The sequence below is a fragment of the Haemorhous mexicanus genome, chromosome 3 (genome assembly GCF_027477595.1).
Source record: "Haemorhous mexicanus isolate bHaeMex1 chromosome 3, bHaeMex1.pri, whole genome shotgun sequence".
In the NCBI taxonomy this organism is placed as follows: Eukaryota; Metazoa; Chordata; class Aves; order Passeriformes; family Fringillidae; genus Haemorhous; species Haemorhous mexicanus.
This window is the reverse complement of record NC_082343.1, coordinates 5,407,779-5,425,180: the sequence shown is the minus strand read 5'-3', so window position 1 is coordinate 5,425,180 and position 17,402 is coordinate 5,407,779. Positions and strand designations below refer to the sequence as shown.

Sequence of the window (17,402 nt, the reverse complement as noted above, 5' to 3'; positions counted from 1 at the left end):
TTGGCCAACAGTGACGGTAGAAGTTAAAAATAAGGCAACTAAAGGCACACCCGTTCAGCTCTGATATAGAAGAAAATACTCCTGTGTGAGAACTTCAGAACTGACCTTGAACAGCCATGATGCAAATATCCTGAGAGGAGGGATCAGGATGGGAGGAGAGGGAGTTGACTGATTGTCAACGCTGATAGCGAGGTTGTCCCGGATCTGATGGTTTTTAAAGAAGAGTGTTAGTAAAACCAGTATCTTTTTTTAATGCTCTTTTTTTTGCATTATTATGTTTTACTTTTACTTTATTTACATTCAGGTACTACACCTGGGGCTATACAGAGCTCCCACTTCAGCCAAAGCCACCAGGAAAGTTTGGTCTATGCTGCTGCTCTCTGGCCAAAGCAAACATTGCCAGTTTGAGTCACACTGTGGGCCTTTACATAAATACCAAGGTCTGTACTTCTTTCTTCTTTGCTACAGTTTCCTCACCCCATTTAAATTCTCTTGTCATTGGACAGGATTCTCTATTGGGAGTTTGCTGCTGGAAACCAAACAAGACAAAGCTTCCTTTACAACAGAGCCCTCCCATACCACGTTCATGCTCCAGGTGCTACCACTAAATCCCATTTAATAATCATTTCCACAACAAAAGAAATGTGTTGCTATCATTAGCTCTAAGTACCACATACCTTTGCAAGTTTAAACCACAGCTCATAAAGGTAGCCAAAAACTTTTGCATGGATTTTCGGTGACTGTATGTTGTTCACATCTCCAAGAATTCCCAGGATTCTCCTCCACAGCACAGCAGCAGAATCAGGATGCCAACCAATAAGGCTTCCACCAGCAATTATACTGCAGTCATCAGCCAGGAACTCACTGCTGTCTGTAAATTTCAAGTGTTCCATTTCCACAAGTTAGAAATGCAGCCGAAGCATGAACTTGGTCAACAAAATCTGGTCATTACTCCTCCTAACCATCTTCCATAGCACAACAACTCTCTCCCCCACATCTCTCTTTCATTGCTGGAGCTGCTTTTGAGTCAAAGGAAAACATGGCAGCAGACGTAGGCAAAGGGGCTCGCAGGTGACAGCAGCACAGGGCACAGCACTGCCACACCACACTGTCCCCACCCCAGAGGGCTTTTCAGCAAGGAGGCAAATGCAGCTAAATCCAACATTCAGGTACCTGAGGGATGTATTCAATCAATAACTGCCTCTTACAGGTAATATTTCTGTATTTATAAAAGTTCTTTTTTTTTTTTTTAAGGTCACACAATGTAGCAAGACCTGGCAATGCAACTGGACAAAGGAATAAAAAACCATGGCTGAAGAGTCTTGAGGAATGTGCTCAGGCATCACCACTCATGCAGAGCAGCTCCTGAGAGAGCAGAGCTTGGAGAAGGCTGTCAGGGTAATGGGATTTATGCTCTTAAACAGTACAAATCCACACTGAAGTGCACATTTTAATGACAAGAGCTGGTAGCTGCTCTCCTGTCGCAGGCAGCAGCACAGCCATGCTGCTCCAGGCATAGCAGCAGCAACCAAGGCATGGAAGGAAATTGCAGGAAACCTCTACACAGGCAAAAGGAAATAACACATGTCCTCTGAGGACTCAAGGAAGGTTAGTGAAATAAAAGGCATTTTAGATGCTTTTATGTTCGAATATAATTAAGAACAACTTTGGAGATTTTTCCTCCTTTTTGTTTTGTAGCATTACAAAGTCCCAAACTGCTAAACCACATGTTACTCATTCAGCACATTAGAATGACCTCCTACATATCTGTGCTCAGCGAAGTGGCATCTCTGCTGCTCAGTGGCAGTGTCAGTGCTGTTCTGCCTTACCCTATCAGGTTTCCACAGCAGAGCAAGCTGTGACTTGGCTGAGGCAGGAATGCAGTCAAGGGTACTTTGGCTCTGCTGGGCAATGACACATCTGTTAGCCACTTCTCCTTTCACTCCACATTACCTGCCAGGTTGCTACATGTGGTTCTTTCTCTTTGTACCCCCAAAGGAGCAATTCTTGCACCACACCAACAGTGAATTTATCACACATGATTGTTCTTACCATGGGCAGCATTATCTTTTTGTACAGCAGCAGTCCCAGCAGTTGGACTAGGTGTGCTGGTTCATTAAAGCACAGATATTTCAAAGGAAAAGTCAGCATGAAAAAGTACCCTTGAAATTGTATATCCATTAGGAAGGCAGCCTCTAAGACATCCCTACATTACTGCATTAAGCTCCTGACCTAATACCTGACTTGCACTACCAGATGAATGGTACCTTTATAAATGGTAAAGAATGAACCACTTATTTCCTATCAGTCAGAAAATACAGTAAGACATTTCCCCAGACCACGCTGCTATGAAACAAAACCTGTTCAATTGATACATATATTAGTGTGCTAATGGGCAGATCCACGGGTGCCCAGCCACCACAGCCTGGCTGGGCACTGTAAGAAGCCCAGTTATTTTCAGCTGGGCGGGCGGTGGCTTTCTGGATCATCATTTACTGGCAAATCAATGGTTATCCAAACCCCTTCCACTCTGAGTGAGCAGGATGAAGGGTCCTTGGTGCCCTGTGCCACATAAGCCAAGAGAGGAGCACAAGCTCCTCTATAGAGGACACAGTCTCAAGCTACATCAGGGAAGGTATAGGCTGGATATCAGGAAGAAAATTTTCACCAAAAGAGTAACAAAGTACTGGAATGCTCTTCCCAGGGAGGCGGTAGAATCACCATCTCTGGATGTGTTTAAACAAGACTGGACATGGCACCTGGTGCTAGAGTCTAGTTGAGGTGTTAGGGCATAGGTTGGACTCGATGATCGTAGAGGTCACTTCCAGCCTCATTATTATTCTGTGACTCTGTGAGGCACAGGTGTGAGCTCACACCCAGCGTGGGGCCCGTGGTACCTGTGAGGTTGGCGGGCTCCTGCGAGGGGCTGAGCTGGAGCCAGCGCGGTGCCGCAGGATCCCCGCCCGCTCCCGCCACCGGCCCCGCCTCGGGCTCATCCTCGGCCGCCTGCCAGGCCACCAGGGCGATGTCCACGTCAGCTCCACAGCCCAGGGACGTGTCACTGCTCACGCTCTCACCTGCAAACAGCACAGTGCTGCTCACACCTGCAGCAGCAGAGTGCTCCAGAGAAGCATCTCGGCTGTCTGCACCAACATCACAGCAGATTTCAGGTGCTGCGCTTGGCAAAAGCACTCTCAGGCACTCACTTTTCTCCCTCTCTCTGTAATACCCGTGAGATTGCTGCAAGTCTGCTTTCAGATCCAACTCAGCTGTACTGCTGCTCCTCCGCATCAGCACCTGCAGGGAAAGAATCCATCTCAGCTTATACTGCTCTGAGCACTACACCACACTCCAGCAAATTTCACACCCACACAGTCATTAGAAATTAACCACAACCCGGTCAAGACATTCTCATGAATATTCAGAGCACCCAAGTGCTTGTCAGTGTCCTTAGGAAAACATCAGGCTTTCCATTTCATCCTTTATCCTCCCTTTCACCACCTCAGTTTTCACACCAACAAGCAGGATTTTTTACCTATGTTTTTCAAACACATCTGAAATAATTTGTTAAGGTATAAAAAAAGTCTTTCAGCCTTCATATTTCACAAAGATGATCAGGCTAAGTCATTTATTGTTTCAACTGTTCAGTCAAAAGTTGCCATTAAAAATGTATGAAGTTTGCCTGTGCTGATGTCAACTCACACTAACATCTGCCATGCACGGCTGGTGATAGGAGCTGTGCTGAACAGAAACATTTTCATCAGTGCTTTAAACCATCAAACATTTATTCCAGTGTACTGTAGCTCTGTAATCGCCATGAATTATTTATCTTTTAAAAGTTACAAACCTCTTGTTGATATTTCAAAAAAAGACCAAAGCCTTGTGTAAGACTAGAGCAGAGATACAACTGCAGAAGCAGCTGATGAGATCAGGAGGCACAAACTGATCACACCCAGCAGGACAATAACCTGCTACAGGGCTCACTTCCAGATGCCACACCAGAAATGGGATTAATCACTTTTCACACTTTCACCTCCTAGAGTTTCTGAATGCTAAAAGGCTTCTGATTAGAAAGAAAACACTGCTAGGGTCTCCACAGACATTACTTTTAGGTTTGCCTTACCTGCTCGGCTTCATGCTCCTTTACATATCCCTTATTTTCCTGAACTGATTTGGAGTCTGACGTTGAATTTCCAGCCTTTTTACCTAGAAGTTTCAGAAAGGAAACAAGAACTATAAACATCCGCAGGATCAAAACACACAAGAGGTTTCATGTAAATTTCAGCTATGTTTACACGTCTCATATTTATAGTTAATGGCCATACAACACTTAAATGGGATACAAGAAGCTTTGAAAGATCCTTCAGAAGCATAACATACTTACAGGAGAGGAACTAAACTCCAACTGCAGCTCAAATACACAAAATTCAAATGCAAGTCAGGTGAAAAGTCAAAGAGTTACATACAAAGTGCACACACATTACAGGTTTCATTTTTGGCCTCCCTGCTTTACAAAGGTCACATCCTGCATTGACAGTCTCTAACTTCTTTTAAAAAGTTCTTCCAACAACTTACCAACTATGCAGCAACTAAGAAAATGGCTAAAAATACATTTTAGAGGAGAGCTGGAAACCAAAGCAATTAAGAGCAGCATTTGTGAGGCTGAACTAGTCTCAATTTTTCTCCTTGAAAAACACAGTATTGCTGCACTTTATCAGAATTACCTTGGAAAAAATCAGATGGAATCTGATCTGCAATATCTGAAGTGCTGCTGCTTCGAGTTAGCTGCTGCTCTTGGTCTGCAAATGGGCCTGCAGCTTCTGTTCCTTCTGAATTTTCCAGCTGTTGAGATTCTTCAACTTCTGTTGATTTAATTACAATACAAAATATTTGCAGGAGCTCATATGTACAACTGTGAACTCCTCACCTAAGCTCTATGAAAAAGAGACCCTTGCAAATATTTAAAATTCCCAAGATAAAATTTACAAATTACAACTTAAGTTCTCTGAAATATCCTTAGAAAAACTGTAAAGTTTAGAGATGCATGAGCAGCATAAAAGGTCTAGAAAAGGAGAGAAGTGGTTTTGGGAGTTAACAAAGAGGAGCAGGTCCCATGAACAAAGCTGGGTTTTCAGTGCTGGAGACCCCAACTGGGCTCTGGTCATTCTTGAGACAGAAAGAGCAGAGGCAACAGAACTCCCTTAAATGCAGTGTGGGGAGAAGCTGGCTGTGCTCCCTGAGTGCCTCCAGAAAGAGGGGAAGGGAGGAGGAATAAAGGAAGGCAAAACTTAGAGAAAAAAAAAGCTCTGAGCTACATATAACTTGGGTTTAGCTTGTGAGGACAAACCCAACCAGGCAACTTTTGGTTTGGCTGTAACTGCAAATGAGAAACAAAAAGAAGACAGAGGCATGAAAATTTCCAAGAGAAAATAAACTGACATGCTGGGGAAGGAGCAACAGGAACTCTTGAGATTGCAGAGCAACACAGTGCTTTGAGAAATTAATTTCTCTTAGCATTTGGGAAAAAAACCCCCAAAAAAGCTAGTAACACTCCAATGTTTCCATCCCACAGTGTGCAAGTTTTAATATTGCTTTACTGCTTAATAAACACTGTAGGTATTCCAGAAAGTTATCTCAGGAGGCACGTGCACAAAAATGAACATTTCTGGCATGGACTGACTTCAGCTGACTTTCAATGTTTTACAGAAAGCAATAAAATAAAACATTCAATGCAATTCACCAACTGGAACAATTTCAGCATTCCCCCCAAAATAACTTGAGATGAAAACACACCAAAGTTGTTTCACTGAGCAGGAATCCCCAGAGGGCCATAAAGCACCAAGTACAGAACTCTCCTTTCTCTTGCTACTGCAGGTAATGAGTCTGGGCAGGACTCAGGAGTCACAAATCCCTCCCAGGAAGCAAAACATGGGAATTTTTACTTTAGTTACTAGGCAATATAGACCTAATTGCAATTGATGGAAGTCTTTAATATCAACATGAACAAAAATTGCTTTGCTTGCAGTGCTGCAAACATTCTGAGAAGAACCAACCGGACAGAAAGGGAACAGACAGAGAGCAGTTTAAAAATATAAAGAACATTGATATCAAAGATGACTTTAAAGTACAGTACCTGACAGTCTGTGAGAGCAAGAAGTGTAAGAGATACCAGGGAAGAGAGAGCTCACAGTGTGAAGCAGAAGAGGTACACTTTTAGTGGCTGGCAAAGCCTCATAAAGATGGACACAGTTGCTGATAGACTGGCTTCGCTTAGCTTACAGGAAAAAATAGAGCAATAATTATATCAGGAACACAGTGAAATATTGCAGTTCTGAGTGTCACAACACAACAAAACCCAGAGTTTTGGGATAAAGCTTTTCAACAGTAATCCCAGGGGCTTCTCCCCTGAGATGTAAGTTAATATTGTGCAACACTCTCTCACACTGAAAGGGTAATAATCAGGAATTTCTGGTCCACAGCAAGTGTGGAAGTGCCTTTTATTTGAACACACACTAACAAGAAAAGCCGTGGATCAACACTTCCAGGTTCTCCCTACTGCTCAGGCAGGGTGTCAAAGGGGAAAATGCTGCAGCAGTAGAGAGAACCCTTCACTGGAGCACAAACAGGGACTCACTGAATTTAGAAATAAAACTCAAGACTGAGCTGGCTCTACTGCCAAAGCACTCTGTGATCCAGGCTGGAGGCCCTGGCTCAGCCATGGAGCCACAAACCACCCCGAGTGTTCTCCCTCATTCCAGCTCTCCTGGTAAGGAACTGGGGAGGGAGCTGTGCAGCCCAGCAGCTCCTGCTCAAAGCAGGGGGGCTTCCACAGGAGTCTGCCCCAACAAACCAGCACATGGAAACATGCTAACAAGATAAAAAGAAAAGCCAGGTTCAGGCTGCTGAAAAGCTTGAAAAAACCACGATCTGTTCCATGTCTGGGGTCTCAGTCATTACCCCAACATTCCTCACCCCAGTCTCCCTCCTGCTTTGATCTTTCCAGAAGTAAACATGAGGGAAAAACCTCATCATGCCAAGAAAAAGAGAGCACATAAAACAACTATCAAAGGATAACATTATTTATTAAATATCTGGTTTACCTTGTGCTCCCAGGAAATAGTTGTACGCTATCTGCCTGACAGTAATAAATGCTCTCTTAGGAACTGATAAAAGTAGCAATGTACCTCTAGAAAAACCCCTAACATGAACAGGTTTAACTCATAATTCAATGTCCTGTAACTTAAAACTTACATAGAGAATTTCCCAAAATTCTTTGCGATTCACACTGGCCAAGACACCCCGACACGGACATGCAACCTCTCTGTTGGGGCAGTTAATTACTGAATTGCTTTTGGCAGCAGCCACCTCTCAGAGGCAGATTTAAAACCTGAGTGTTACTGAGTGCCTGGGTACCAAAGCACCCAGCTGTGGTCTAACCTGTGGCTCTCTGACGGACAATGTTTCTTGCTTTCTCCACTCCCGGGGCCCCGGAGGTTGTGGCACTTCTGAATCTCATCGGCTCCACAACTTCAGGGTGACTTTTCCAGCTTAAGGAAAAAGATCTTCCTACTACAGCTGTCTTCTGAGGCTCTAAAACACCACCTTAGGACAAAGAACACAAAATTTTCTGGCACTGGATGCTTTGGCATGTATTTTTGCTGAAGTACAAATGGACTCAAACATGGCAAATATTAATACTTTAAACAACACAGGTTAACTTTTACTCTTAATCAAAACCAACTGGTAGTTCAAACTATGTGCATCGATCTCAAGGTGGCATGCAAATGCAGCTAAAATACTGTCAATTAGAAACTTTACTAAACATACACAGAAGGGAATTTTTACAGAGTTGCCAGTGCCAGCCAACAGCACAAGAAATCACATTTAATCTCCGCCATCCAAAAAACCCTGACTGCAGGTGCAGACGCCATCCTGCCCCCAACTACCTCTCCTCCCCAGTGAAGGATGGCAACACACAAATACCAAGTGCTCCACATTTAATTAAACAGGTTCTTACACCAGATTAAGCAGTGTTTAACATTAATTTAATTTTTAAGGTTAAGCTGCAATATTTAACCAGTTTGATACAAAAAAGCACTGGAGCACAAAGACGAACCTTTGCCTCTCTGCTTTTTTTCCTTCTGCTCACTGAGCTTGTCCAGGGGCAGGTTTGTCATCTCCACACCATACACAGTCCTGGCCAGCACTGCTGTCAGGGAGTCCATGATGTTGGCCCACTCATTGATGAGCTCCTCCCAGTCCGTCAGGGAGGACAGGACACTGAGCAGCTCATCCCACAGCTCCCGGGAGATGTAAACGCTCAGGTTGGCTCTGATCCAAGCCACAATGAGGGTCTGAGGGAAGAGACACCAGTGCCACCTCAGGCAGGGCTGATGAGTTCAGCACACCAAGCTCAACCCACAGCTCTGACCTGCACATCAGCACGGGCTCTTGGTGAGGCACAAGTGATGGGCAGCGCTATTTTCCCTCAAAACCCACTCCCAGAAATAATGGGGAAAGTTACTAATGAAGGAGATTAAAAAAAAAAAAAATCAGGCTAAATGTTGTCTGGCAAACTGAAATAAGATACTCCATAATAACAGCAGAATGAATGACTGTCCTACACCCACAGAATTACTGAGCCCTGGGGCAGCACTTCACACCCAGTTACACTATCCAGGCTGGAAGTATAGTAGGAAGCATAAATGTCTCTTTCACTCAGTGTGACTCAGTTTTGACTTGCCAGCTGGACTTTCAGGAAAACAGTTACTTGATTCTTACACTTTAGAGACACACACTGAAAATATCCCATCTGTGCTACCACAGTTTGTAACAGAGCCCTGAAGAACAGAGCAAACCCAACTCTCCCTCCATTAGCAACAGTTTACAAAATAATTACTAGCAAAACATGAGAAACCCCTCCTTCACAGTAACACAAGTAGGTTCCATAGTACTCAACTAAAACTGTGGGCAGCTGTGACAGAGCAAACCAAGCAGCCCCACTCACTCACTCGGAAGAGCAGCCCCGCCATGCTCTGAGCAAACATGTCCTTTGTCTGGTTCTCCTTTGGCTTCTGCATCACAGCTTCTGTTATTCTGAGGAGTATCTGCAGCATCTGCTCCCTGGTTCCAAAGCAAAGGTGTTCCATTAGTTGTACCTGCTCATTAATCCTGCAGCAAAGCCTTGCTTATTGAGAATGCAGTCACACTTTGGAATTCACAGATCATTCGTAAAATAGCTTGGTTGGTTGTGGACTGTAACAACTTTTTCTCTTAAATGATGGTATGTTAACCTTACCACGTCTTTCTGTTCATGGACAGCTCCATTATCATACGCCTGAAGATGCTGAGAACAGCCTTGCAGGCATCCACCTGCTCCTTCAGCAGCAACGGGACCTCAGTGCATGGCTCCAGCAGGAAAACGTTCGCCGAGTTTGTCAGGAATACCTGGCATTGACAGTCCATTTACACAGTGTTAGGAATGAAAACAGGCAAGACTTAGAACAAAACACCTGTGCTCCTTCAGTTAAACCTTCCCCTTTCCTTAGAGGAAGTTTCATGTTTTACCCATCACTTTATTTTTCTGTTATTCCAGCAAGGAGCCAGGTGGCTCCCATCAGACACCCACCAAGGCTCAGTATGTGGTTTGTGGGGGTCTCCTCTGCTTGGGCAGGCAAGAGGACATTCCTCCAGCCACTCATTTCCTGCCATCATATGCTTAAACAGCCACCAGTATTTTCAATAAATGAAGCTCAGAAAAAGTAAATGCATGGTTCTGATTAATTCCTAGTACTCACAGGAGGAAAAAAAATACCATTCTGTGTTAAAATACAGATCTCTGGCCTTAAGACATGGTCATGTGGTTTAATACATGTTTCAGAGTGACACATGAAGTACACAAACAGTGTCTTACAGAACCAATCAAGCCCCAGTAGTTCTTTTCCTCCATCCCAGAGATTCTAATGGAATTTGCAGTGCAAGTTCTGTGGCCAGGCAGGTCACAGCCCCACGTGTCCCCCTCCCACGCAGCTCCCACCAGCTCACCTGCAGTGCAGCCTGAGCTCCAGCCTTCACATCCCTGTCCTCATCCTCCAGCACGCAGCCCCTGCTGACGGCGCTGGTGAAGGAGTAGGTCCTGCCCCAGCTGGAGGAGCGCTTGTGCCCGCAGGGCTCCGAGGAGAGCTGCCAAACACAGCCTGGTTAGAGGCAGGGCACAAAGGAACACACCAAACTGAAACAAAACCACCCCTGAGGTCAGCAGCAAAAGCAGGGGAACTGGTGTGGCATGCACTCATTTCCACAGGGAATTCCTGGCTATTATTTCTTCATAATTTGAAGGCTCAAAAAATTTGAAGGCTCATAAAAGCTTTAGAAGGTATGTTTCTCAAAATATTTTTCACCATTTTTCATAGTCACTAATTGTAGTAACACGTGAATTTATGTCTGAAAAACTATAAATTCTCTACAAAACAAAGAAAAACCCTGCAATTCTCACTGTTTTACAAATCAAACCTCTTATTCAGTACTAGCAAACTTCCCTTTAAACAGTGTCGCAGCATCAACAGTGTCAAAGAACTTTTAATATCCTGTTCTGAACCATCAGTAAAAGATGATGCACAGGAACTGTATCTACAGGTAAACATTCTAGATTCAGGTGTCCAGTTACAACATACACAAGCTAATACATATTGTCAAGTTTTTAAGCACCACCAAAATGAAACAGTTCTCCCTGCCTTAGGCCAGCAGGCAGTCAATTTTAGCACTGCAAATCCCATCAGTGTTTCTTTCATGAAGTTTCTGCTGTCATACTTACAACATGCAGGGAATAACCACAAATGATGTTTCTCAAACCAGTTGCAACCCTCCCCGCACTCAAAGTGCTACTCAGTAAGTATTTCAACTGTGAGTCCTTAACTAAAAGCATTTTTAACCCCTATTTCCCCCACTCTTTATGTTGCTACTCCTCTACAGAGTGAGGTGAAAATCCCCATATTGCAGCGGACAAAGTAAGGAACAGGGATACCATACATGTTTACCGTCTGTTTGCACTGAGGAGTCTTCCAAGGGAGCAACAGCATCCTGGCTGTCCTCCTTCTTGTCTGGCTCCTCCATGAACACAGGTTTCTCCTGCAGTATCCACTTCTGGTACACTTTCACCACCTTCCGTGTTGCAGAGATATCAGAAGGAGGCAACAAAAAAGCCTGAAAAGGAAAGTTCACAGATTGCACTCCACACAGGACACAGATGTGCTGCATACAAACACACACACCGCCACCCACACTGCCATTTTAAGCAGCAAGCTTCAGTTCCCTCAACAATTCCATAATCTGGTCGTTAAACTAGACCTAGGAAGGAGCCTGACCTCAAAGGCTGTTGCTGTGACCAGCGTGGTATTTGCTGGGGTCCCTGGGACGAGTGCGGAATTCATGAATCTGACTCCATGCTCTTAGAAGGCTATTCTATTCTATTCTATTCTATTCTATTCTATTCTATTCTATTCTATTCTATTCTATTCTATTCTATTCTATTCACTATACTAAATAGAGAAAGGATACTGACAGAAGGTTACAAAGCTACAAAGAATGATACTGAAAACCTCTGACTCTCTCCAGAGTCCTGACACAGCCGGACCACAATTGGTCATTAAGTTAAAACAATTCACATGAAACCAATCAAACAATGACCAGCTGGTAAACAATCTCCAGACCACATTCCAAAGCAGCAAACACAGGAGAAGCAATCAGACAATTATTGTTTTCATTTTCTCTGAGGCTTCTCAGCTTTCCAGGAGAAGAATCCTGGGCAAAGAGAATTTTCCAGAAAACATGACAGCGACAGACCAGCACCCAGGGTGTGTCTCCCATAGAAACAAGAAGCAGGGCAGCGAGTGGCCGCGGGCAGACCTGGCGGAACACCTCGTTGACGAAGTTGACGTATCCGCGCGTGGAGAGCAGGATGCCCTGCACCATCTCGTAGACGCCGCGGTGCTGCTCCTCCACGCTGCACAGGCTGCAGCTGCTGAGCCTCCTGTCCGACAGGCTGCTGCTGCTGCTGCTGGAGTGGCCGCGCTCCTGCTCGCCCGCGGGCGCCGCCGAGCCCTCCTCCAGCTCCACGCTCTTCTCCTGGCCCGCGGCGACTGTCTGCAGGCACAGCACAGCCCATCACAGAGTCACAGAATAATAATGAGGCTGGAAGAGACCTCTATGATCATCGAGTCCAACCTATGCCCTAACACCTCAACTAGACTCTAGCACCGAGTGCCATGTCCAGTCTTTTCTAAACACATCCAGAGATGGTGATTCTACCACCTCCCTGGGAAGAACATTCCAGTACTTTGTTATTCTTTTGGTGAAAAATTTCTTCCTGATATCCAACCTATCCCTTCCCTGACGTAGCTTGAGACTGTGTCCTCTGGTTCTGTCAGCTGCTGCCCAGCGGAAGAGACCGACCCCCACCTGTCTGCAACCTCCCTTCAGGGAGTTGTAGGGTGCAATAAGGTCACCTCTGAGCCTCCTCTTCTCCAGGCTAAACAGCCCCAGCTCCCTCAAATGTTCCTCACAGGGCTTGTGTTCCAAGCCCCTCACCAGCCTTGTTGCCCTCCTCTGGATGTGCTCAAGCACCTCAACATCCTTCCCAAACTGAGGGCCCAGAACTGGACACAGCACTCAAGGTGTGGTCTCACAGCACCTAGGACAGGGGCAGAATGACCTCCCTGCTCCTGCTGGCCACACCATTCCTAATGCAGGCCAGGAGCCACTGGCCTTCTTGGCCACCCAGGCACACTGCTGGCTCACGTTCAACAGGCTGTTGACCAGTACCCCAAGGTCCCTTTCTGCCTGAACACTATCCAGCCACACTGTCCCCAGTTTGTAACGTTGTAGGGGATTTTTGTGGCCACAAATGTGATTTTTGTCACCCCCTGCAGCAGCACCCACCACACTCTGGGATCCTCACAGAGAGCTTGGGATAGCCTGTCTGGCACAACACTCAGGGCACGACAGATTTCACTCTCCTGCTCCATCCAAGAATTGGCCACACCACACTACGAGAGTAAAGGAAGGCACAGTGGAGAGGAATCCCCAAGTCCCTTTATCTTGGGGAAAAGATGGAGTGTAGCCCTACACATTATAAGGCCCAACACCTTTTTGCCAGGTTTTGCTCTTGCACTGCCTGTGTTTTGCAACCTCTCAAACTATAGGAATGTGCTCTCTGTTGACAGAGTGACAAAATTATCTTTTGTCTTCTCAAAAAGGAAAGAAGCTCAGAAGTTTCTCTGATTAAGTGAAAAAGACACTTCATAAAACTTTGGAAACTTCACTTCAAACTTAAGGATAGCTAATTAGACAGTAGCTAAAAAGTCCTGCTTGGCAATTTACTAGAAAAATAAGAAAACAAAGAAACGAATTGCTTTTGTGAGGTGTTTTACCAAGAGCAAAAACTTCTTGCACCTGGCTCAGTTTCTCTGTTTGTTATTTTGCCTTTTATTAAACCTTTTTTTTTCCAACACTACAACAGCCATCCTGCAGATTTTATGCCTCCAATAGTAGCTGAACTATCTTGGGTGAGTAATAGACCTCCAAGAGCTTATGAAACCTGGCTCAAGAAGGCTACTATTACTTCAAACTGTGTTGCTTCTCTGCTGAGCCCACAGCTGACACTCACCTATGGTTCAAGACCAAATGTAAGCTGAGATTGACCCTAAATTCTTAACAGGAAACTGGAGAGTCTCTCAAAAGCATTGATTTATAAAATTAATTGTGAGGTATCTAACACCAGAGGAGTCTCAACCATGAGTTTATAAATGAAATATTTCTCTAATATCTCATTGTAAACAGCTGCTATAACTGAGAGGAAAACAAAGCAGCCTTTGATGTCACTGGGAAATGGCCCATGGAACCACCAAGTATGACAGTTTACAGAGTAAATTCCAAAAGTCTAAATATAATACTGCTGAAGCTGGTAATGAAACAAGTTATGAGGAAAAAAAAAACAACCTTCTAGTGGGTTACCAAAGGGTTTTGCTTGGAGATTCCCTCCTCCACCAAAGAAAAAGAAAATCAAATAAACAGCTACATCATGTATTCACTAAGGGGTAGCATTTCTTTGTGCTTCAGCTGTCAGTGCAGTGAGATCACCTGCAAGGTTAGCATGCAAGCAAGACGAGAGGTCAACTTTAAAGCCCACCTGAATAATTTTAGGGAGCATTTCTCCTCCATTTTTTGTATTCTGAACAGCAGTTAAATACTTCTTTTCAAGGAAGAAGGTAACAAGCCACTTGATAAAAACCACTCGAGCTGCCATGTAGGGGATTTTGGTGCAATAGACACTCTCATTGTTCCGTGTTGCAGCAACATACACCGGCCTCGGCCTGATATCAGGGATATCTGAGGGGACAAAAAGGAAGAGAGAATCAAAGTGGAATCTTAGCCATTGCTTCCCAACTCTGGCTAAACGTACTGAAAACGTCACGAAAAATTAACAGATGCAAGGACTGACTGCTTTTATTTTATTATATTCTATCCTAATTTTATCGCTCCTCAGGAGAACGTAACAGCACAGCTCTTTCCTGAGCTTATCACTTGCATCACTCAAAACAAAGGAAAGCAAAAGAGAAGGGCTGCAAAAAGAAGGGCAAAAGCTGAAACAAAGAACCAGCCCTGTTAGAGTGTAAGTTGGTTTTACACTAAACCAGGGAGAAAAAACTCCTCATCCCACAGAGCTGTAGCCATACACCAGCAGGTAACAGAGATGCTGCCGAGAGCAGGCTCTGGTTTTTTCTTCCTCAAAGGCAAAACCCACTACTTACCCAGCACAGGTTTGTAGAGGTTGGTTAGCTTTGTAAAAGATGGGAACAAGTGAGGAAGATAGTATTTTCTGAACAAAGTAAAGAGAAACTTAAACCCAGTGTCTTGGTTCTCCTTGTTCTTCCACTCCAAGCTGGCAGCCTTGGTCACAGAGTTAGAAAGAAACAAACAAAAAGTTTTAAGTTAATGAGTTATACTGACAATTGTTTGCCCCTGAACACAAAAAAACCAAGCAACTACACTTTAGTAAGAAAAGAAAAAGCAGCACAGTCCCAAAACTACCTTTACAAACGGCAGTAAGAATGGAAAGTAAGAATAGAGCCTCCCCCCAAAGCCAGCAAGCTCAGTGGAAGCCAGTGGATTTGAGCTGTTCTAACCAGAGGAGGACAGCAACTGTCCTGTTCTGCTCCCAATAAATCTGCTTCTTACAAGTACGTTTTGACAAAGTCACTTTGAGCTCTGCTTTTATCATTAATATTTTCTTTGTCAGAATAAACACAAATAAACAAACACTGCACCCACTATGCAAAAGGATTTGTAGAGTAAGCAGGTTTCTTTAGACCCCACACAGGTAACAAGAGTATAAAAAGAAGAGAGTGACATTTTTGTCTTTAACTGAAGTGTTGTGAGACTCTGATATGTAAAACAAAGGGTGCTGTGGAGAAAGCTGATAATTTCATACAGCCACTTTTTAAAATAAAGCATTTATTCAAGATGACAAAACCCTTTCCAAATATTATTTTGGTCTTGCCTTTTCATACTAGAAAGTGTATCTCAAAGTATTTAATTATAATTTATCTCTTTTTAATAACAAGGCTCTTTAATGTTCATTGTCTGCACAGCTTCCACTTTATTTCAAATGTTGCTTAATTTGTACTTTTAAAATATATACATTATCTTAATTTATTTCCTGTACAGATTCATCTGATCTACTTCTAATTAAATTTTATGTACATGTTACTTGCATCCTTTTAAAAACATCACAGAAGCCATCTCTCTTTATCTCTTCCTCCAGTGGTCCTTTACATTCCTTTTCATCTAGGTATGTGTCCAAAGAGAACAAAATGAATCTTTACCCCACATCAATTTTCTAAATGCAACCACAAGCACATAAAACAGTCAGTTATTCTGCAAGTTTGGATAACATTCATTAATTCTTATCACAAAAGTGTGACAAACTTCTTATTTTCACCAAAAATGGCACGAGAAAATACCTCTGGGATGATTTTCCACTTAAGAGTAAAAAATGTGCTGGGGAAGGGTAAAGTCAGCTCCACACAGATGCAACGTAGGCTTAATTTTCTACCACAAATACATCCTCCAAATATGAACATTTTCAAACATGCATCCTCCTCACCTGAATTACCATGTATTTTAGCAGGAGCTGGAGAAAGTAGCAGGTCTGGTCTTCTGCAATTTTCTCTCCAGAGACAGCTGGCAAAAGCGGCGTTATTTCTTCTGGAAATATCTTGGCTAAAATCAAATATTTTAAGGACAGAACACATTAAAATACTGAAATAAATTATTTTCTGTAAAAGATTGATTTGAAAATACCAATTAGAGCACTACCAAGCTGTGCAAGTCCAGCAGCTGCTTTGGATGTCCAAAGTCCTGGCACATCTCAGTGAGGATGACACCAGACTCCCGGTGGGCTTGGAAGGGCTGACACCAGCAGTGAGCCAACAAGGAGGAAACCTCCACAATCTGCTTGAGGAGCAGTACAATGCCCCTGCTGCTGCTGCATCTGAATTAAAACCACCCCAGAGCCAAAGAGCAAATCCTGACTGCTCAGAGGGACAGGAACAGGCGGCTCTAGAGCCGCACCAGCCCAGCGGCCGGACACACACTGCAGCCAGCTTGGAATTCCAGGGGCAGCTGGCAGCACTCACTGCCCCCTCCTCCCCGAGAGGCACCCCAGGAGAAGGCTCACCAGAAGCACCCACTGTCCCCTCCCTATAGGAGAGGCACCCCAGGAGCACCCACTGTCCCCTCCTCCAGGAGAGGCACCCTATCATTGAAATTTCGCCCGACTGGCAGGGGAAATGATGAGGAGGACTCCATTGATATCAGAAGGCTAATTAATTACTTCATTATACTATTATTCTATACTATATTACACTACATCTAAACTGAAACTGAACAAGAACTCAACTGAACACAATCTGCTGACCGACAGCCTGGACACACACTTGGCCCTGATAGGCCAAGGAAACAAAACACCATTGCTCTGGGTAAACAATCTCCATACTGCATTCCACTTTGGCACAACACAGGAGCAGCAGATGAGCTACGAATGGTTTGGATCATTCCTTTCTCTGCTTCTCTCAGGTTCAGAGGAGGGCCCCCCAGGAGCAGGCTCACCGTCGGGCGCGGCCGGGGGGCTGACCAGGCTCTCCAGCGTGCAGGGCCCGCGCGAGGACGGCAGCGGGGGGAAGCCAGGCACCAGGCAGGCGAACATCAGGATCTGCTCCTCTCCACAGTTGGTCTGCAGGGCTTGCAGCCACAGCAGGAACAGGCGGATTCCTTCACACCTGAGCTGCAAGGGGGTGTGTTTGGGCAAAAAAGGGCAGTGACACAGGTCTGTAAGCGCAGTAACA

At 44.5% G+C, this 17,402-nt stretch overlaps 1 protein-coding gene across 2 annotated transcripts in view; it reads right to left on the bottom strand.

Moving 5' to 3' along the window:
• Positions 1-17,402, bottom strand: part of RALGAPA2 (Ral GTPase activating protein catalytic subunit alpha 2) — a 94,391-nt gene that overhangs the window by 62,734 nt on the left and 14,255 nt on the right. For both annotated transcript variants that reach the window (XR_009485653.1, XM_059840634.1), the window contains exons 6-22: positions 17,167-17,341; positions 16,163-16,278; positions 14,808-14,946; positions 14,186-14,385; positions 11,905-12,141; positions 11,029-11,202; positions 10,045-10,182; positions 9,299-9,447; positions 9,012-9,123; positions 8,117-8,354; positions 7,438-7,602; positions 4,725-4,862; positions 4,124-4,206; positions 3,207-3,297; positions 2,898-3,077; positions 678-871; positions 106-204 (exon numbers count right to left, since the gene is read on the bottom strand). Coding sequence is in view for 1 of the 2 variants with exons in the window: in XM_059840634.1 (XP_059696617.1) it covers positions 106-204; positions 678-871; positions 2,898-3,077; positions 3,207-3,297; positions 4,124-4,206; positions 4,725-4,862; positions 7,438-7,602; positions 8,117-8,354; positions 9,012-9,123; positions 9,299-9,447; positions 10,045-10,182; positions 11,029-11,202; positions 11,905-12,141; positions 14,186-14,385; positions 14,808-14,946; positions 16,163-16,278; positions 17,167-17,341 (2,628 nt within the window). In the remaining variant the exon portion in view is untranslated. The remainder of the gene's footprint in view (positions 1-105; positions 205-677; positions 872-2,897; positions 3,078-3,206; positions 3,298-4,123; positions 4,207-4,724; positions 4,863-7,437; positions 7,603-8,116; positions 8,355-9,011; positions 9,124-9,298; positions 9,448-10,044; positions 10,183-11,028; positions 11,203-11,904; positions 12,142-14,185; positions 14,386-14,807; positions 14,947-16,162; positions 16,279-17,166; positions 17,342-17,402) is intronic.